This window comes from Carassius gibelio, chromosome B21, assembly GCF_023724105.1.
Source record: "Carassius gibelio isolate Cgi1373 ecotype wild population from Czech Republic chromosome B21, carGib1.2-hapl.c, whole genome shotgun sequence".
Classification (NCBI taxonomy): domain Eukaryota; kingdom Metazoa; phylum Chordata; class Actinopteri; order Cypriniformes; family Cyprinidae; genus Carassius; species Carassius gibelio.
In genome coordinates, this window is record NC_068416.1 from 10,063,845 (window position 1) to 10,085,665 (window position 21,821).

Genomic DNA, 21,821 nt, shown 5'->3' on the forward strand with positions numbered 1-21,821 from the left:
AAAAGAAATTCACACAATTTTTCATTTTAGACATGCATGCACTTTTGCTTGAATATAGCCCTTGTTCATCTCCTACAAGTTCAATGCATATTTTCATTAAAAAAAAGATTTACTACGCCCAGCTCACACTGCATTCCTCCACCTTGCATCCTTATGATCCTACTCCACACTTCCAGAAGGCTATGAATCAAAATGAGAAGGAATAAAAAAATGTCTAAAAAGAAATGTAAAAAATAAGTTTTACCCAAACAAATGTAAATTCTCTCATCATTTATTCACCCTCGTCATTCCAAACCTGTGATTTTTTTCTTCTGCTGGACACAGAAGAAGATATTTGAACCCATTGACTTTCATGTTATCCACAAAAAGAGATATTTTTCAAAATATGTTTTTTTGTGTTCTAATATATAATGACAGAATTTTTATTTGGGGTAAATTAGGCTTTTGAGCTGTAACAGATTACACAAAATGTATATTACATCTATATAATTTTGTATGCACCAGCTCCGCTGTACCAGCAAACAGTGCATCGTAAAAGAAAAGAAAAATAATAACAACAGATTCTCATTCTCAGAACAAGTCACATTCTTGTTATTGCAACATGCAATACATTCACATAATATAATGCACTTGCACTATAGATTAAAAAAAAGAAATACAAATTGATAAATTTCACTTTGCATAGGAATATTTTTTTCTTTCAAAGAATTCAAACATATTGAATACAACATATAGATCATAATTTTAAAAAGACAAAGCCATTTAAGATTAAGTGCAAAATTAGTCTGGTGCTAATGCATTGCTGGATAAAGCAAAGTCTCAAAGACAGCAACAGAAATGGTTAAGAGCCATCAAGACAAGGTTAGAAACATTTTTTCAGTGAACATGAGTCCTTGGCAAAAAAAATTTAATAAATAAAGTTTTTAACACTGTAGCTTACCACTTTACATAATATAAATTGATATTTAAACTTTTTTTCTTTGAAGGTTTTCCCATGGCATTCATCATCCATCTTCTTGGGGTCCAATACCCGTTTACATTAATGCTCACATTTATGTCCAACTAATACTCTGGAAGAGAGAGAGAAAGAAATAAGAACGTCATTTAAGGATATGATGTTAATTCAACTCTGTTGCAGACAAAAACACACCCATTTTTTAATAATGCTAATTGTATATTTATAACTGTTTTATAAAAATAGAAATCAAAACACAATCAAAGATATTAGCTGTATTTTTATAAAACTGATACTGACAGTTTCATGTTTCCAAGGTTGAGTTAGATGCAACATGTCCCCGATATCTACTTCCCTGTGTGTGTGTGTACAGAAAAAGATATAATTTACCTGTCAACAACAGATATAGGACTATAGCCAGACCCACAACAATGGAAACGATACTAAGCAACAAAGATAGACGCCCAAGTCTTCTGGCCCCATCATAATCTTTTGCTTCTATCATGGACCGAGACTGAAGCAGAACAGAAAGAAAATCATGGATAAGTCTAAATAAAAAATTAAGTAAGCCTAAATATGGTGGCCCCATTATGACATAGGGGCCCCATGCGCCACCCTAAACAGAAACAAGAAGAGTTTCTTCTACTTTGTTTAATCGGCTTTTGTAATTTATTAGGCTACTAAATTTGATCTATAAAAGTAATTAAGAGAGTTAATTCTGAGAGTATATTAATCAAGTTGAACTCCAGTGACGCCACTCACCATGTGTGCGAAATAAATCGCGAACAGGTTTATGGGAACGGCCGGGCAGAAGCAGGAGATCACGGCCACCCACATGAAGCTGCAGGGCTCGCGCTCCGCGAGCGTGGGCGACGACGCGCGGCTGAAAATGACCCGCGACGGAGAGCTGGGCTCCGGGGCAACGTTAACCACAGTCTGTTCCGCTTCAAAACACTTCACGAGGTGTGTATCAGAGGGCGAGTGGTTTAATTCTTTCTTCAGCTCTTTGTCTGAGGTGTCAAGAAGTTTCTGAGTATCTCCAAAATCGGTGGAGTGCAGCGCGGCTCTCTCGCCCAGGGCACCTGTCGCGTGAGGGGCGTCCGTGTTAACAGCCATCTCTTACCGAACAGATCCCTTTGTGTAAGAACAACATCAAATATACACTCTTATGAAGTTATCGCGATCAGCATAAGATCTTGAATTTAATCCAGTTGTTCGCAGAGCAGTTCGAGCGAGATATTCGTACACCTATCGGACTTCCATGCACTTCATCTCGTTTTACATTAGAGATGCGAATCTGGACACTTTGCCTAAATCGATCAGTTTCCATTGGGCACGACGAAAGGGCGCCCAAACACCGGAATCTGATTGGTGGACCCACACGCGTTAATTGACGCAAGCGCGTGGATCTTCTATAAGTGGATCCAGACGCTTTGATTAATTCGTTTCTGTGCCGAGTTGATTCTAATCTCAGTCGCAAATATTACTCCCCGTGAGATTATATGATGTTTTGATCGATTTGATGTTTTTCTTGCAAGCTTTATTCCACTAATTCAGTCAAGTAGGCCACTAATTAATTCCGCAAAATGTAGAATATGATTATGAAAAGTGAGTTTTTGTAGACTATAGGCTAGATATATAAAAATAAATACATAAATAAATCACAACAACGTTCTGGGATGTTAGGTTTTAGTTTAGGCCTATGGTAAGAAAATAAGCACCTGCTGGCTATTTTAGGCTACTTAAATTTTATATTCTGTTATTAATTCCAAATTAGCCTACATGACAAAAATTTTAGTTAGAAACATACCTAATCCAAAATAATAATCAGACTACTTTTTGATTAGGCTACACTAACTCATTTATCACATTTCTGTAAATAGGATAATATTGTACCATTGATATAAAAAAAAAATGAATAAATAAATAAATGACAAAGAGAAGGCAAATATATTCCAGTAGTTGTAATTAACAACATGAAGTGAACATGTAATTAATCATTAGGACTACATTACATCACGTTTTTCTAACCTATTGGGTTAAGGAACTGCAGGGGGGTTGTGAGTTTAATGAAAAGCTATAAAATAAATCATAAAAAATGTAAAAATAAAATAAAACACTAAAAATATAAATATTTTGTTTCCCTGCCTGTCATGTGACCATTAATTAATGTCAGAGAACTGTAATATAAAACACATTAAACTCTCAGGGGGAACTTCACTGGGAAAAAAATATATACATTTTTTTTAATGTAAGTGGTTGCAAATAATTTTAGCTACATTTAAATAAACGCATTTTGCTGAAAGTTAATCAACTACATTTTTTATTTAAATGTAGCTAAAATAAATTGGTTGCAACCACTTACCATGATAAAAATTGACTATCATTTTTTCCCCCCAATGTTCCAGTAAATATACTTAGGTGAAAGTTTTTCAGATGACAAAAAAATAAAAAATTCTTGAAAAAATTCCTGCATTACATGGAAATAAGTAATAACTTGCATTCGTGTATTTAAGACACAAAAGCCTTCTAAAGACATAATAATACACAATTAACCCGCTGAGTGATCATTCAAATAACTGTTTATCAGTAGTTGATGCAATGTTTAAATATTCAGTTTTGTAAATCCAGTTATTAAATTCAGTGTGACATTTCAATTCTGTAATTAAAGCCGTCTGACTATACCGGTCTTTGTGAGCTATATGGATAGATTACTTCTTGAAAGTTCCATTTAAAGATACAGGTCACATGGTTATTTTTATTTTATTTTATTTCAGAAAAAAAGTTCAAACTGAAGAATAAAAAAAAAAAAAAAAAAAAAAACTGCAACTGGGAATTTCCTAAAAACTTTAATGGGCAATTTTCATAAACAAGGCCAATTTAAAATTAACAGAAACAAAATCACATTAAAAACAAAAAACTAAATCAGAATCATGTTTGGTGTAAAATTAATGAAATACAATGTAGAATTACAGTTAAATAATACATTATAATCATAAGAAGGGGTACATTGTATCTAACTTCATTTTAAAAAAGTAAGAACATGAAATGTTCAGATCAGAGGCATGGCCTCTCTCCATCACAGATGGTTAAATATTCAAATGTGTGCTAATATCACCAACTTTGTTTAAGGTTGTCTAGAAACAAGGGGTGGCTTAACTTCCCCACAGGCTCTCCTCTATTTTCAAATGAAATGTAATTGAATTACAATTACAGAATTCTGAAACCTGACTACATAATCCAGATTACATTTAATTAACATTGTTACTACCCAAAACTATAATGCATTTGGTTCCTCTAAAATTAGCCACATTTGGAGTAACCTTATTGGACCATTGTGCATTTGCTGGGTGTTGTGTCATATCAATGTAAAAATAATTCATTTAATTAACTTTCATCCATTCTCTTACCAAAATGATTAAAATAGTCTATGAATTGCATTAGTGAGACAGAGTTATCTTCACTTGTATGCTTTTTTCACGGAAAATGTTCAAGAGTGGAAAAGTAAATGTATCTGCTTGATAGATAGGCAGTAGACCCACCTCAGCTAGCTTTACTGTCCAACTGACCATTGACGCCCTCTATCGGTCATATTTTAACAAACAAACAAAATTTTATACATGACTCTTGTATGAAATTGTGATTTTTGTTTAGTTATTTACTAAATAGTTTCAGTTTCATGCCTGGGCAGCAGCTGTTGCAGAGGCTAAAATGTACAGAAAATTAATTTCAGTGACTTCTGCCATGCATAATGCATTCTACATACATAAAACACTCATCTAGAAGTTAATTTGATATTAATTCTGATATTACAATTAAAAAAATACCATGGATTTAAATACATATTTTATGATAATATGGTTAAATATTAATATGGTTAATTAAAAAAAAAAAAAACATGACAAAAAACATTTTACATTTTTCCAATAAATATTTTCTCTATTTAAGATGCTTTCTACTTCAATAATAATAAAAAAGTTCATTTTAAAATATCAAAGTTCCAAGACAGAGACGATCCAGAATGAATCAGATCCACAGCACTCTCAGATGAAAATGGTGCATGCTGGGTAGAGCTGACCACAACAGTTCTTCAGCTGGCAGCTTTAGCGTCAGGACAGGGTCATAAAGTTTGCCAGAGAAGAACTGCGGTAGGTCAGCCAATATTCACTCATCAGCATCCACAACAATCCTAGAAGATAAAAACAAGACAGAAGATTACTTTTCAAAAACAACCCAAGATATGTCCCACAACCAAAACTGTGTGCAATTTACAAACCATGATGTTTGAGTTTAACAAATGAGGCCCAGAATGCCCATCATTCCTCAGATCCCCAACAACACATGCTGAAACAAACTTCTTGCTTGTGTCAAAAGAGTCTATATTTTCCATCTCACAGAAACATCACATACACTGAATCACGCTAACTCGATGACACAGACTCAGGTTGCTCGTACTTTCCGTCTCGTTTCCCTCCCCATGCTGCGTTTGGTAATCATCTACCATTCTTTCTCAGTACTCCGTGTCCCCGGTTCATTCCACCCTCCCCCTCCAGCAAGCCGGCGCAGACACGCAGACATGAATCAGCAGGCATTGGGAGTGGAGGCCAGAGGACAAGGTAAGGCCTTGAGAGCACAATTCAGACATAATGTCAACTATGATGAATAGAACAAACACGATAAACGGTTTGAAAATTATGCCTGACTCAAATGTTTCATCTTTCATGGAAAGGTTAAAGACATAATTCGCCACAAAATTAAAAATAAATAAAAAATTACAGTTCTGAAATGTACTTTGAGGCTTTTCTGCCCCTTGTCAATCAGAGCAGCTTGAACACCTTTCTAAACATCTCCTTTTGTGTTTTACAGAAGTAGGTAGGTCATGCTGGGTGTATAAATAACCCTAATTTAAATTTTGGGTGAATGACCCTTTTAACTATTAAAAGAGGCATCTTTTTAAAATAGGCAGATATGATTCTGAAGTCCCGGACTCACTCAATAAAATGTGCCTGTGGTGACAGTTCTGCAAAATGATATTTTGTTGCTTCTTGCATGTTCCCCATCTGGCAGCTGTAAATATCACAGCAGTTTTTCAAATGAAATGTTGGTGATGCTAAAAAGTTAATCGCATTTTAAAATAATGTATTAGCTACACTACATGTTACCGATAGTGGGTGGGAAGTGTGCCATCTGTGATCACGTGCAGTTTCTGACTCTTGCTAAAGCATGCAATCGCTTTCTTTTGTGCAATATTTTAATGGTTTAACTTTTGCTTTTGAAATCGATCACGTTCAGCAAGGAGGGGAGAGGATGGAAAGGGAAGGGGGGGAAACCATACACTACGATAAAAGTGTTTGGAGCTCATCAAAATACTAATTGACCATTTTCCATTTTAATAACTTGTGCAAACAGGAATAAAATGTATTGTTGTTTTACTGCCTCTATTGTTCAGCGCAGCTAGAAAATGCAGTGAATGGTATGAAAGCTATAGCTATTTTTACATTTATATAATTCAATATAACATTTTACAAAAATCATGATTTCTGATTGAGAAAAAAAAACGAAGGCCTTAGTGATATCAGATAAGGGCTGACTTTGGACTTTTGTGTATTCTTTATAATTTCACAAGTAAATTATTATGTGCGTGTTAACTCGTGCTTATTATTAAGCATCTATTCTACCTCAAATCTCGTACAAAACTTACGCTATACAAATCACCTAAATGAAATTTCCAAGGGTGTCGAAGCAGTGCAAGCAAATTAGCCTGAATTGACAATGTTTGCATATCTGAACGCTCGTCTCGTTCCCGTCACCAGTCGATCTATTGATCTGGTCTGGGTGTACACAAGCTGCAATGCGTGAATGGAAAATTGAAACATTAAGGTCAGCTCGCTACTGCTAATGGTCAAAACACTAGCCTACATTGTTAGCACTAAAAAGTGTGTCTCATGGTACTAAGACATGTTTGACCCTTGGTATCAAAAGTTTTTGCACAAGAACAAACAATAAACTGCTCAACTTAACTGCAGACGTACAGTTAAACTCTGAGCTAATGCTGAGGTCTTTTCTCAGAGGTGACAAAGTGATATCTATGAGCAAACAAAAGACTGAATCAGTGAGTGTGAGAGTACTGAAGAACAGGGTGGGACGATGTCTCCATCGCTCTCTGCCGTTTAAGGGCAGAGGGGAATTTATTTTTATTTTTTAATCATCACATTGCAAAGCCCGAGGCTGAATCAGATGTGACCGAGTACTGACTTGCCATGGATTCTGCAGGCAGGGCAAACGGTGGCCATTTTAACACACTGGCATCAATACAGAAATATACCTTTTTGTATTTAAAAACATACTAGTTTCATTTTTTTTTTCAGCATCATGATAATTATTACTTAAGGAAGTCTGGTGCACACATACCTCACCACTGAAATCATCTATTTAAAAAAAAAAAGTGGTTGTGTCTGTTGCAAAATACATTTCTTTTAAGCAACGCCACCCACCTTCCAGATCCACAACAGGGTAAAGTGCAGTCCGAGTTTATAAACTGACTCCTCAAACATGAGGAACAGGGTGGACATGTTAGCTTTCTGTCTCTTGAAGGGCTGTAACCGCAGAACAGTAATTCGATTTGAACACCAATTCAGAAGAACGGTCTATTTTTGGATGCCTGGTCAAAAAGTGTCGACTTGCTATCTATGACTCAAAAACACAGCTAGCGGAGTATCAAACCAATGATACAGATACAGAATGTCACAAGGAGCGTCTTTCCAAGAATTTCTGCTGATACGCATTGACTTCGTGTCGCTGAGTGAAATACTCAGAGCTTTTGAGGCCTGCTCTTCACAGACACTCTACATGTAGAAGAACACGGTTTAAACCACTTCAAACACCAAATTGTCCTTCAAAAAAGATTTTATTGTGGTTTATATTTAACAACATATTTTTTTAAATCATGAAAATAAACCAGTATATTCAGTGGCATTTAAAGGTTATTAAAGTAACTTAACATTAACTTAACATTAACTTAGGTAAACAATTATTACTAACTAAAAAAAATTATAATCAATTCTAAATTATTTTCTTTCTTTTTTTTACATAGCCTTTAAAATTACGTAAAACAGTGTATACATGAAATAGATGAACTATCAGAGCCTATAACGTCTGCTACGTCACTTCCTAAATCTGTAACATTCCACTGAAACGTTTAAAGACCAGCAAAACCGATTGTAACGTCACATATCGAGCAAAAAGCGAAGGAGATTTCCTCATCAGAGGTGAATGAATTACATAAGGATGTTCTTACCCAACCAAATCAGGAAACACACTTTAGCCGACACGTTGGCATCTATGCAGCAATAAAAAGGACTGACGTGATTGTACCGAATAACTATCTTGTCTTTACTCAACATGAAGGATTAGATTTTTAGAGAACTTTAAATATGGAGATTACGATTTGCGCCCTCGAATAAAGGCTTTAGTAACGTTAGGCTGGAAGTTTGGCCGGTATAATGGAATGAAACTTATGTAATGACCTCCGCCCGGTATCCAACATATTCGATGATGGCCTGTTCTAATATTATAATCGTTCATTTTGTCGTGAATTTAAACGCGTATTCGTACCTCTGAGGAATCAGATTTTTTTCCGCCCCACCTAAAGTGAACTGCCTCGCCTTTCCCCGGAGCTCATAAGCTGTTCTGTCTGAAACCCCCGACAGAAGCAGACTGCGGATAAGACAGGCAACAATGATGGTTAATATCTGAAAAGTTGATTAACATTAACACTCACCTCACCCGTGAAGTGGTTCCTCCGTTCTCGCCGTCTCACGTTTACCGGCGTCTGCGATCAGCTGGCAAAGAGAGTGACGCGATTAGAACAGCTGGCCGCTGGATCTGCGACGTCAACGGTTCACTATGACGACTGTCTTCCGTAGATTATGAATGACTTCCACTTCAGCCAACGTTAAGCCTCGACTCCCAAGAAAGGGGGCGGGGACAAAATGGTTCCAACCAATCAAAAGGATTCCTGCTCAGCCAATTGTCCGTACATGTGAAAGTTTACAGTACTTCCCCCAAAGTTAATTTCAATAAAATAATAATTTAAACATGCCAGGTGTATACGCAATAAAACATTCAATAGGCCTATAAAGGTATGCAAAAAGCACACATTCTGTTATAAACCGGTATTGCTCTCAAAAATGTCTACATTTTTATAAACCATATGTGAGGGACCAAGAAGTCAGGGACAAATGGGTCTTTAATTAAAAAACAAAAAACATTTAAACCATTCAGACAGAAACAAACTATAAACTGACATCTCAATGCAACATCTTCTAAAGGGAAACCTATGAAACGTTACATTCAACATATAGGCCTAACATTAAATAAATAAGAATAAAACATTTTGAGAGCGATGCAGAATTTTTTTCACAAATGCAGAAACAAAAAGGGTCTGCATCTGTAAAGTAAAATGTCAGAAATAATGTTTGGCGGCTGTTTCTCCTTATGACCTAACCTTTATTGCTGTTGCTAAGTTTAGCTGCACAGCACCATGTTCTTCTCTCTAACTGATGGCCTTGTTCTAAGTATAGAGTCAATGTCTGAGCCAAAAACAGGTCGTATGATCACATCTGAATAGAATATTTAATGCTTTATAGTACTAAAGCCTAAATGCTAACTCTTTTGATAGGTGCTGTACAAATCTAATATATTTTTCTTTTGTATACAGCTGAATAAAATGTGTGATAGCGATTTAAATATAGTTTATATATTATAAATGTTATTTTATTTTCTTCATAGTACCTCTTTTAATACTCATGATACTGCTTTGAGTTAACGTTAATTTGAAATGAAAATAAAACATCCAAAGTCTGTCTTTAACAGTATTATACTGTATAGAGTTGATTGAAAGCGGTCTCCTTCGGTACCTTGGTGCAGTAGTTGAGCAGTTGGCTGCTTTAATTGTTTCAGAAGCATTGTGATATATTTTAAACCTTCTATAGTTTCTCTGTTTCTATAGAAAGAACAGTGGACCAACGGAGAGATGAGTGATGCTCAGTGCAAAGCTCAAGCCAAAGCCAAAGAACGTAAGAACAGCAATTCCAAAAACCCCAAGGGTGTATCAGAAGTGGTTCCAACAGAGGAGGACAAATCTGACTTGACTGATCTTGAGCATGACTGCTTGAGATGGGAAGGATCTCTTGAAGACCCCACTGCAGAGGCTCAAATGGTTGGAGGTCTACAGAGCCAACCGCTGTAAACGTTATATGGCATCAAGACAGGTTTTTCAACAAAATATTCAGAATTTTTTTAAGCATAAACTCAAACTCTTCAAAACTAAATACACGAAACAAGCCTGGAGTTTTAACATGAGAACTTACAGGTGAATCTCAATAAATTTGAATGATGGAGAAGTTCATTTATTTCAGTAATTCAACTCAAATTGTTGAACTTGTATTAAATCAGTTCAGTCCACACAGACTAAAATAGTTTAAGGCTTTGGTTAATTGTGAAGATTTTGGCTCACATTTAACAAAACCCCACCAATCTCAACAAATTAGAACATGGTGGCATGCCAATCAGTTAATCAACTCAAAACACCTGTGAAGGTTTTCTGAGCCTTCAAAACGCTCAGTTTGGTTCACTAGGTTACACAATCACAGGGAAGACTGCTGATCTGACAGTTGTCCAGACGAAAATCATTGGCAAGCTTCACAAGGAGGGTACGTGGAACTTATTTTATTTTTTTTTTGCTCTTTAAAGGTTACAAATATGAGTATGACAAATGTGATATATTTTTAAACTGAGTAAAAAACAAGACCTGAACCATGAATGAGTAACAGTGACTAAAACTGCCCAACCAGTGCAAATGATACACTTCCTTTGCAGTACATTGTATGTAAAAACATCCTGGTGTGTGACTGTTTTCTTCCTTTTACAATGGTGACTCAAGTGTGCATTGCTTACTATGCTGTATCTAAAGCTGTGATGTATAACATTATAAACTGAAGCTGTAAAATATGGTTGCCAAACTGATTTCACTTTTTTTTTTGTAGTCTGTAAGTAAACCGGACCTATTAAACGTTACGGTTGAACCACTGATGGCAGATGGACTATTCTTACGATTCATTTCATACCTTTCTGGACCTTGACAGTGTGACTTACTTGGCAGTACAAGGGACAGACACAAGCCTCTTGGTTTTGATCCAAAATATCTTAAATTGTGTTCCGAAGATGAACAAGGCTTTTATGGGTTTGGAACGACAAGGGGGTAAGTAAATAATGACAATTTTCATTTTGGGATTGAGAATCCCTTTCAGTGATTGTGGGAAATGTTAAATAGACTTTAACAATCTAGTGTACTTGTTAAAAGGATCTTTTCAATTCTCTGCTACATAGCTTCTTAAGGTCTAAGCAGTATTTCATGGCCCACATATCACCTCCAGATTTCGACTGTTGTGTATGACCCATATATCTCTGCACAAATTCTTGCTAATAAGAACAGAAGTGAGTTACGAGGATTTGGTATTGAAAACGGGGCTGCTTGGTAGAAGAGCGAGAGAATAAGAGGTGATATAAGAGAGCAGCTCAGCATTTCTTTTGTAATATGGTCTTTTGTAACATGTTTGTCCAGCTCTTTTATATATGCTCCCCCTTTTGTGACCACCGTCATGTTCAGCATCGTTTGCTCAGTGTTCATCTAATCCTCCTAAACGCTATGATTGGACATGTGCTCGTGATTGTCTATTTTTCCATTCCACAGCTTGATGACCAACAACGCCACCTAGATCTATCAAAGTGACTGTACATAATAATTGATTTAATAATTGATTAACTCTAGCACATATACTTCGATTTTCCTTCTAAACATTGAGTAAATGAGCTATACAAACTAGATATTTACAACAACAAAATGAATCCTAAATATGTTATCTTAATAATAAATACAGATTATAATAAATATAGGATTGTGTTCGTATTCAGAAAAGTGGACCTGAATTTGAGCTTACTGGCAAAATATCCAATTATCTTTGGAAGCTCCGAGAACTGCAGCAAGAAAGAACAGTATAAATGCGTCTCATTTTTTTTCATAGTCGTATGTGGGTAGTGGTTCTCCTCTCAGAATATAAGTGTTAAAATGGCAAACTCTTTGTGAATTACTGTATGTACAAAGCTCTTGAAGGGACATATTGTAATGCACTGGCCTTCACAAATGTTACAAAAAATGGCTGAATTCTGATATTTTGGAGATCAAACTGTTGTTAGTGGTCACATGGGCTGCAACTTCAACCAGCTAAGGTCATCTGGTCATCTTCGGACGTACTGCTCTTTTCATATACTGTTTGTCATCTGCTGTATGTGATTTCAGATGCAGCCATTGTTCAGAATAACATATGACACTTTCAGAATTTTTCTTACAAAAGCGGTCACTAGAGTGGGTCCTTTTTAACAAGTACTAAAATGTAGAGGTCAACCATTGCAAAAAATCCATGCAGATTTTTTTTTTTTTTTTTTTTTGGGTTGCGTCCATTTCTGGAGCCACTGAGAAGGTCCAGTGTCAATAAACCGTTTGAGAGCATCCCCTAAAAATGAATCACTGATGTTTGTTTTAACACATGAAACTGCATATATAATATCCAGTAACCCTTTATTTTAAGGTGTCCTTTTTACAAATGTTACATGTACGTACTTTTATATCAACAACAAATTATGAATAACTACATGCAAGTAACCCTAAGCCAAACCCTAACCATTTAGCATGTACATGTAGTTAGTTAATATTACTAGGTACTAAATGTATAATTACACCGTAACAAGGACACCTTAAAATAAAGTGTATATATATATGTATATATATATATATATATATATATATATATATATATATATATATATATATATATATATATATATATATATATATATATATATATATATATATAAATAATATGGAGATACAGATATGAAATGGTACAATATCTTACAAACCTTCAGAAAACATTTCAAATTTACAAAATGAGTCCAGTTGTAACCTAAACTAAGGCTGATAAATCTGTACTGTTCCTTATTCCAGTAAACCGTTAATGAACTACGAACTAACCTTAAAATGGTCAATATATAATTAACGTTTTATTTTAATACATTTATTCAGTTACAAAGTGTGTGTGTATATATATATATATATATATATATATATATATATATATGTATGTAAAGCACTATTTCAGTCAGTATCCAATATCCATTTTAAAAAACTGGTTGATTTAATCCAGTATTGCCCAATGTGGTCCAACATAGCTGTTGGACCACTCCAAAATCAGTCGACTTCTACTGCTATGTACCATTTAGGTTCTAATATGCACATTTTAGGTACTAATATATGCCTTAACCTGATAACTGTCACTCACGTTTTTGAAGATAGACATGAATGTGCATGATACAAACATAAATTTGTATAATTCATGACTGAAAACATTTTGTAACATGATTTTGATGTACCATTTACATGGTAATGCAATGTCTGATTTTAAAATGGGTTTTGAAGGATGAATTTTGAGATTTTATGTTTTCAAGTGATATATAACTTCTGATGATTTCTAAAATGTGATAGAGAAAAAGGCAACGAGGAAGTCTTTTTTTTTTAAACAAAGGTCAAAGCTCCTTTTGTAATGTAGATTTCTGAGGGTGCACTCTTTTCATAAATTAATCTATTACTTTTCCTACATAATTTATAACAAAAAATATTGGTAAAATATATATTTGGGAGTCTTAGACCTTTCCAACGATATATAGTTTGTCAAGATTAGATTAGATTTGATTGTAATATAGTATAGTCAACGTAGGCGTCCCGTATACGGGACGGGGTGACATTTAACAGGTTAAATATCCCAATATGCTCCTTTTAGGGGTAAAAAGGTCCAAAGGTGTCCAAAAGTTTTACTACACTTTTTTTTTTTTTTTTTTTTTTTTTTTTTTTTCTGAGAGTGTGATTTACTGTATTTATGCAATAGTGTGTATAGGGTTTATTCAATCTATGTCATCAAATGCTGTGTATCATTTTGGAGACCGTGTCCTCCAGAGGTCGTATTTGAAGGCTGCATACGTCATCGGGGAAGTCTCATTTAAGAAGAGTAACGTTAAATTGCTAAGTAAAAAATAAACTATATCAAGAGACACAGTCTCCCATCACAAGAAACAAGTCAATTTTATTATGATTACTTTGCTTAAATGAGACTTCCCCGATGATGTATGCAGCCTTCAAATGCGACCTCCGGAGGACGCAGCCTCCGAAATGAGACGCAGCAAATGTTTACGGTGGCCATTTTGTTGATATAGAAACCACGGCAACTGTCAGTCTGTTTAAAAAAAAAAAAAAAAAACCTAGGCATTGTCAGTATTATCAATGTATTTATTTTTTAGAATTTTCACAAAACGCTGTTTAAAAAGGTTTTCAGGGGCCTGTACCATGAAGCCGGATTATTTGGCTAGCCAGGTAAGTTTCAGTTTAGTTTGCACCAATCCTGGGTTTTAGGTACCATGTAAGTGTCTTGGCTTTTAGCTGCATTCATTGCCATAGTAACTTACACTCCCCAGCTAACCTGCTCTGGGGCAGGTTATGTTCTGGGTTAGAAATCTCAAACTGAAGCTGGACCAATCAGATGTGAGAGAAGTGACACATGTCTGACACAGTCACTCCAGTTTATCTTTCTCCAAATTAAAGGTCACTAATGCTAAATTTGAGATATATATATATATATATATATATATATATATATATATTTCTTTTACACGCAAGCAATTTTACTTTACTATATTATAATATTACTATACTATATTATAATAACTGTTAATGTATACAGATAAGATACAGATCAAAAGATTGCACTATTTAAAAAAATAAAAAATCTGACCTTACATGTTCGAGTCTCTATCACTATATATTTTCAAATGTGTAAACTAAGTTAACGAATTTCACTTGTGACTTCAATGATAACGCAAGATCATTTATTTTATTTGTCCTCCTTCATATTTCATATGACGTTTAAATTTGTTAAATTCATCAATCTCTTAACCTTTAGCAAAACCTTTAATCTTCAGTATTCAATCTCGCTGGGTCTCTCGCGAGAAGTAAATCAAACTTGCTTTGTATTGCAAGGCCATGATTGGCTGTTCACCAGTGATGTCACATTCATGTGAACGCGCTCCACAAACTCTGGATCAAAGCCTGAGTTGACAAAGAAAGTTGATGATCAGCATCATGGTACCAACAAAGCTCGACTGGAGAGGTTTGGTTTTGTCAACTCCAAACTAATCCTGTGACTCTGAATTTGTTCAGCTGCCATCATGGTACAGGCCCCAGATATAGTATCTGAAGCAGACACAGAAAGTATAATCGCAACAAATGCAATAGCTTCAGATGTTATTCTGCAGCCTGTTGCACCAGCTTTGTGTAGCTTAATTACAACGTAAATTATTAAGAAGTTGTGATTTATGCTTCACTAAAGTAAAATGTTGCACCACGGATATGTTACAACATTAGGTAACACTTTAGAATAAGGTTCCATTAGTTAATGTTAGTTAACTACTTTCGTTAACATGAACTAAGCAAGAACAATCCTTCTACAGCATTTATAAGTCTTAGTTCATGTTAATTTCAACATTTACTAATGCATTATTTAAATCAAAAGTTGTGCTTGTTAACATTAGTTAATGCACTGTGAATTACCATGAACTAACAATGAATAACTGTATTTTCATTAACTAACATTAACGAAGATGAATAAATACAGTAATAAATGTATTATTCATTGTTTGTTCATGTTAATTAATACATTAACTAACATTAACTAATGGAACCTTATTCTAAAGTGTTACCCAACATTACTCTGAGTATCAACTAAAGTCTGTGTAAATCATAAAATGTCATAGAATTATAACGTACTCCCTAATCCTAAAACAGCTGTTTTTATTCACTGCATGTTTTGTACGTCAGTAATCCAGTAGAGACCACATTTATTGATATGGCATTTCAATATGGATCTAGCTTACTACGATGTGCTACGATGCCAGTTGGCTTATGCTAGCCAGAATGCTAATGATGATGGACCTCTATCTTTGACCATTCATTGATTGCCTTATTTGTGACTTGAAGTTATGCCCCAACTAATTTTAGTAGCTGCTTTAGTTACAAACTAAGTAGTAGTTACTAAGCCTCTAGTGTCGACTTTTAGATATAAATTACACAGAGCTGATGCAACCCTGTGCTGGTATGCTAACGTTAGCTACAGCAATCATCATCATCAAATCAAAAAAACATTTACAATCCTCTGCGATCATGACGATATTTGATGTCGTTGGTGGAACATAAGAAGGCTGCCGACTTTGCCAGAGATGAAGTGGTTATGACTCAAGTGACTTGAATGCTTTCAGCTCCTGCGAAGTGTATGCGGATACTATATGCACGAGATGGTTGTAAATATGCGGATAAGTTACGGCTAGCAATAAGGACGGATCTTTACTTAAGGCTCTTAGGTCTATTTGATATGGGTCCACACCAATCAAGCTTCTCTTCTCTTTATATCGACGAGATGAAGCCATTAAGCTACTGCTCCCCTCAACTACAATCAGCGTGTGGCTAGGGGCACGACAGATGTCATGTCAAAAATATGGCTGCTGTAAGCTACTTTCGGTGTTTGCGAATAAGCCCTATACTGAGCAAAGTATGCACATTTTTAGTATAAACTTATAATCGCTTTGGGGCCACAGGAAAATAACATCTTCATTAGTTTACCATCCAAACCTTGACTCCTTGGTTGTATCAGTTGTTTAAAAAGATGAATACAAGCAATGAGGAATAAATTATTCAGTGAACCTTTAACTTGCAGGAATAGCTGATTTCCATATACTGTAAATGATGTGGGGTTCTCACTCACTCTGCTTTTGTCTTTGTAATCGCTCTTTTTCTGCCAACCTTTCTGCCACCACAGAGACCGCCGGATCAACATTCAGTCCTGCTGCAGCCACCTCCTCATCCCTGCAGTTCAAAGTACACAGCCAATATTTCAGTATTTAAACTGGTATAAAGAATGGATGCCACACACCTACCGCTTCTTACTTGAGGTAAAGTGCCAAAAACTTCATGTTCTCAAATCTCCCTTTCAGCACCATCTCTGTGTATCCCTCCCCATACCCTGCGAATAATGAAGAATAAGGACATAACTAAATACAAATACCTGTATTTTACAATCTGTAAAGCATAAGCATCTACATTAAAAGGCAGCACCAGCATATCGAATAGTTCTCCCAAGCAGGACGGTCCAATAGAATGGCACTATGTTTAGCTCCACCTCCCTGTGTAACGTTTAAAGCCGCAATCCTTCCTGACAAGGCAAAAGTTATAATGAAATGAAAAACATCTGAGCACTACACAATTATATATTTAAAGACCAGTAATGCACCAATTTTTTTTTTCACCATTAAAATTCTTCAGCAATGAAACTCCTCCGAATACTTCAGTTGAGCAACTATTCTAGCATAATTTTGGGTCTCAATGAAGTGCACCCACACTGTTCGCATGTTTACCTGCTGCAGCTTGTGAGTTGCGTGCACATAATAGATGGTGACACAGTAAAAACACATCATTGGAGAAGTGTTTTATCAGTGAACCAAAAATACACGGACAAAACATGAATTGTCAGTTTTTGGAAAAATAGTTTTGTGAGGCAAAATGAATAAATCAATGCATAAAGACACATTTTTTTAAATTACGTTTTCAGCAGAATAGTTTTGGTTGTAAAAAATTGGTGTCACCTCATATTTTAAGTCTTTAAGTTCACATCTACTAGCTTTATGGTGTCTATATGTTAATATACTCCTAAAAATTGGTAAAATTAGCAGATATAAAATTTTTTGATTGCCTGTGCTATGTGCCAGTGCCCGATGCTCACATTCTGGCCTTTTGCCATTTTGAGAGAAAAGGAGGTCAGATCTCCTGCACAGTAGACGTCTGTTCTGTTGGTCTTCATGTACTAGACAGACAGGGACAAGATTAAAGTTTTTGAAAGTGTGAGGTTTAAGCTCAAGTCAGTCATAAAACTTACCTTATCCACAGTTACATAGTTCTTAGAGTCCATCCTTATTGGACTTCCTTTCAAAAACTCTGAATTGGGATTGACACCTTATGATTGCGATACTATTGGCCATATCTATCATGTAGGTGGCCACTTCCATGCCTTCAATGCCAAACACAAAATATTAGATATTATGGGGAACAAAAAAATATATATATATTGAAAGAATAATTGTGTTGTCATGCTCTGTCCATACACTGATGGAAACTATGGATTCTGTCTTTTCTAGCATTTTAAATACAGTTGCTCCTTTACGCTTAAGAAAATGGAGCACAGCTGGAGGAAAACAAAGCTAGAGGTATTTCGTATTGCTTGGCGGGAAAGTAACCTATCCTACAGAAAAGCATTAAAAATGGCTAGATCTAATTATTTTTCCTCTCTTTTAGAAGAAGAAAACCAACATATCCCCAGGTATTTATTCGATACAGTGGCTAAATTAACAAAAAATAAAGCATCAACAAGTGTTGACACTTCCCGACATCACAGCAGTAATGACTTTATGAACTACTTTACTACTTAAATCGATACTATTAAAGATAAAATTGTAACCATGCAGCCGTCAGCTACAGTATCACATCAGACAGTGCACTATAGACCCCCTGAGGAACAGTTCCACTCATTCTCTACTATAGGAGAGGAAGAATTGTATAAATTTGTTAAATCATCTAAACCAACAACATGTATGTTAGACCCTATTCCATCTAAGCTCCTAAAAGAGGTGCTTCCAGAAGTCATAGATCCTCTTCTGACTATTATTAATTCCTCATTGTCATTAGGATATGTACCCAAAACCTTCAAACAGGTTGTTATTAAAACTCTCAACAAAAAAATCACAACTTGACCCCAAAGAACTAGTTAATTACAGACTGATCTCGAACCTCCCTTTTCTGTCCAAGATATTAGAAAAGGTAGTATCCTCACGTTATATTCCTTCTTAGAGAAAAATGGTATCTGTGAGGATTTTCAGTCAGGATTTAGAGTTACAAATGACCAGCTCATATCATCTGATCGTGGTTTTATCTCTCTATTAGTTCTATTGGATCTTAGTGCTGCGTTCAACACTACTGACCACAAAATTATTTTGCATAGACTTTGTTGGCATTAATGGAAGTGCATTAGCCTAGTTTAAATCATGCTTATATGACCGCCATCAATTCGTAGCATTGAATGAAGAGGTAACATACCGATCACAAGTGCAGTATGGAGTACCTCAAGGCTCAATACTAGGGCCGTTACTCGTCACGCTTTACATGTTACCCTTGGGAGATATTATCAGGAAACACGGTGTTAGCTTTCACTATTATTTTGATGATGCTCCGCTCTATATTTCTTCGCAGCCTGGCGAAACATACCAATTTGAATGGAATGCATAGTCGATATAAAAAACTGGATGACGAGTAATCTTTTAGTGCTAAATTCAGAAAAAACAGAGGTGTTAATTATAGGACCTAAAAACTCTGCATGTAATAACCTAGAACACTGTCTAAGACTTGATGGGTGCTCTGTCAATTCTTCATCATCAGTTAGGAACCTAGGTGTGCTATTTGATAGCAATCCTTCCTTAGAAAGCCATGTTTCTAGCATTTGTAAAACTGCATTTTTCCATCTCAAAAATATATCTAAATTACGGCCTATTCTCTCAATGTCAAATGCAGAAATGTTAATCCATGCATTTACAGTATGACCTCAAGGTTAGATTATTGTAATGCTTTATTGGGTGGTTATTCTGCACACTTAATAAACATACTGTACGTACTCCAGTTAGTCCAAAATGCAGCAGCTGGAGTTCTTACTAGATCCAGGAAGTATGACCATATTAGCCCCATTCTGTCAACACTACACTGTCTCCCTATCAAACAACGTATAGATTTTAAAATCTTGCTTATTACTTGCTTTCCTATTACCAGAGGCAATTTATAAAGGACTTTGTTATTACTCAGTATTTGAACGATCTCTTGCTGCATTCTCAAAACTCTTTGATAATACCTAGAATATCAAAATCAACTGCAGGCGGCAGATCCTTTTCCTATTTGGCGCCTAAACTCTGGAATAACCAACCTAACATTGTTTGGGACGCAGACACACTTTTGCAGTTTAAATCTAGATTAAAGACCCATCTCTTTAACCTGGTTTACACATAACACACAAATACACTTCTAATATCCAAATACGTAAACGGATCTTTAGAATTTTATTCATTAGGTAAACTGGAACCCTGAACTCTTCTCATAACACTCGATGTACTTGCTTCATCATTATAAAGAATGGCATCAATGCTAATATTAGTCTGTTTCTCTCTTATTCCAAGGTCACCGTAGCCACCAGATCCAGTCTGTATCCAGATCAGAGAGTCACTGCAATCACCCGGATCCAGTATGTATCCAGACCAGATGGTGGATCAACACCTAGAAAGGACTTCTACAGCCCTGAAAGACAGCAGAGACCAGTTCAACTACAGCCCCAAAAGACCTTGTCTCAGATGACCACCGGGACAAGACCACAGGACACAGATAATTCTTCTGCAAAATCTTACTTTGCTGCAGCCTGGAATTGAACTGCTGGTTTCGTCTGGTCGGAGGAGAACTGGCCCCCCAACGGAGCCTGGTTTCTCCCAAGGTTTTTTCTCCATTCTGTCACCGATGGAGTTTCGGTTCCTTGACGCTGTCATCTCTGACTCACTTAGTTGGGGACACTTCATTTACAGCGATATCGTTGACTTGATTGCACAGATACTATTTAAATTGAACAGAGCTGCATGATGAAATCACTGAATTGCAATCAATACCGCATTAAACACAAATAACTGCAGCTGCTTGCCAATCAATTCTGATTGCAAAGTACCTTACCATTAATATAAAAGTGTATTATATAATTTTTATAAGTTGTTAAACCCATGTCAAGAAGCGGCACAAGTGGCACAACGGGATAAGGAGGGTGGATGATTAGCGAGGGATACCCGGTTTGTCTAACCGTCACAACATATCGTGTGAACACATTACTGACCATTTGATAATTTAATTTCTAGTCTATATTCTACTGATAACTTAAAATGTTAAAATTAATGTTACTATAAAAATTTGAGGAATGTTTCATTTGCATAGAGCGTGTTGTCGTTCTTTTGTCTATTGCAAAAGAACACACTTAGGAACATAAAAAAATTTGGTAAGCTATTTCTTTCGAGGTCTTCTTAGCGCGCTAAGAGTGAGCGTTATCGGGGAACCGGTCCTGATTCTTAAATGAGTAAAGGTGCAAAGACAGTGAAATATAACTAATAAAAAGAGAGCAAGAGCAAAAGCAAGCATCACAGTGTCACTCCATGAAAAACTTGTCTGATCAGCATCCAAAAGATGTCAGACAAAAATATAACTCAAAGCATAAGGCAGTCTGTCAGAAAGAGTTATATTTTAAATTGAATTTTTCTTTGAATTTTGAATCGATATATATATATATATATGAATCTAAACAATATAAATGGTTGCATAAACCATCATTTTCACCTATTTTTGTTATTATCATTCTGCACTGGATAAAAAAAGTTAGAATGTAATTATTTCCGGATTTTAGAAACCCTGTCATTAACTGTTTTCTGTAGTTAGTTCTAATGATGATCTTGAGAAGCCTTTTTTTTTTTTTTTTTTTTTTTTCAGGCTTCTTGCTCTTTATCTGCTTAAGCTACATTCATCAATGTAGCTCTTCTCCTGATTTCGTCTTCAGACACCTGAGCTTTAATTGACCAAAATGGAACA

At 35.5% G+C, this 21,821-nt stretch overlaps 1 protein-coding gene and 2 long non-coding RNA genes across 3 annotated transcripts; 1 reads left to right on the forward strand and 2 right to left on the reverse strand.

Moving 5' to 3' along the window:
• Positions 1–260: 260 nt before the first annotated feature.
• On the reverse strand, positions 261–3,125 carry LOC127985338 (trafficking regulator of GLUT4 1-like). The gene is made up of 3 exons (XM_052587320.1): positions 1,718–3,125; positions 1,346–1,469; positions 261–1,070 (listed from the first exon to the last, which is right to left on the reverse strand). The coding sequence occupies exons 1-3, from the start codon at positions 2,069–2,071 to the stop codon at positions 1,063–1,065; spliced, it is 486 nt and encodes a 161-aa protein (XP_052443280.1). The 5' UTR covers positions 2,072–3,125; the 3' UTR covers positions 261–1,062.
• A 660-nt stretch (positions 3,126–3,785) lies between these two features.
• LOC127985339 (uncharacterized) lies at positions 3,786–8,984 on the reverse strand. The gene is made up of 2 exons (XR_008160638.1): positions 8,736–8,984; positions 3,786–5,144 (listed from the first exon to the last, which is right to left on the reverse strand). It is a non-coding gene; the product is annotated as an uncharacterized LOC127985339 (long non-coding RNA).
• LOC127985340 (uncharacterized) lies at positions 5,350–21,713 on the forward strand. Its single transcript, XR_008160639.1, has 4 exons — positions 5,350–5,571; positions 9,966–11,216; positions 16,933–17,065; positions 20,384–21,713. It is a non-coding gene; the product is annotated as an uncharacterized LOC127985340 (long non-coding RNA).
• Positions 21,714–21,821: the final 108 nt, after the last annotated feature.

What these genes read in the sequence shown, in the direction of transcription:
- LOC127985338 (XM_052587320.1), bottom strand. Translation starts at nt 2,071, where the DNA reads ATGGCTGTTAACACGGACGCCCCTCACGCGACAGGTGCCCTGGGCGAG. An exon ending in CGATTTATTTCGCACACATG is followed by an intron (nt 1,470 to 1,717) that starts GTGAGTGGCGTC and finishes GTTCTGCTTCAG; the next exon opens with TCTCGGTCCATGATAGAAGC.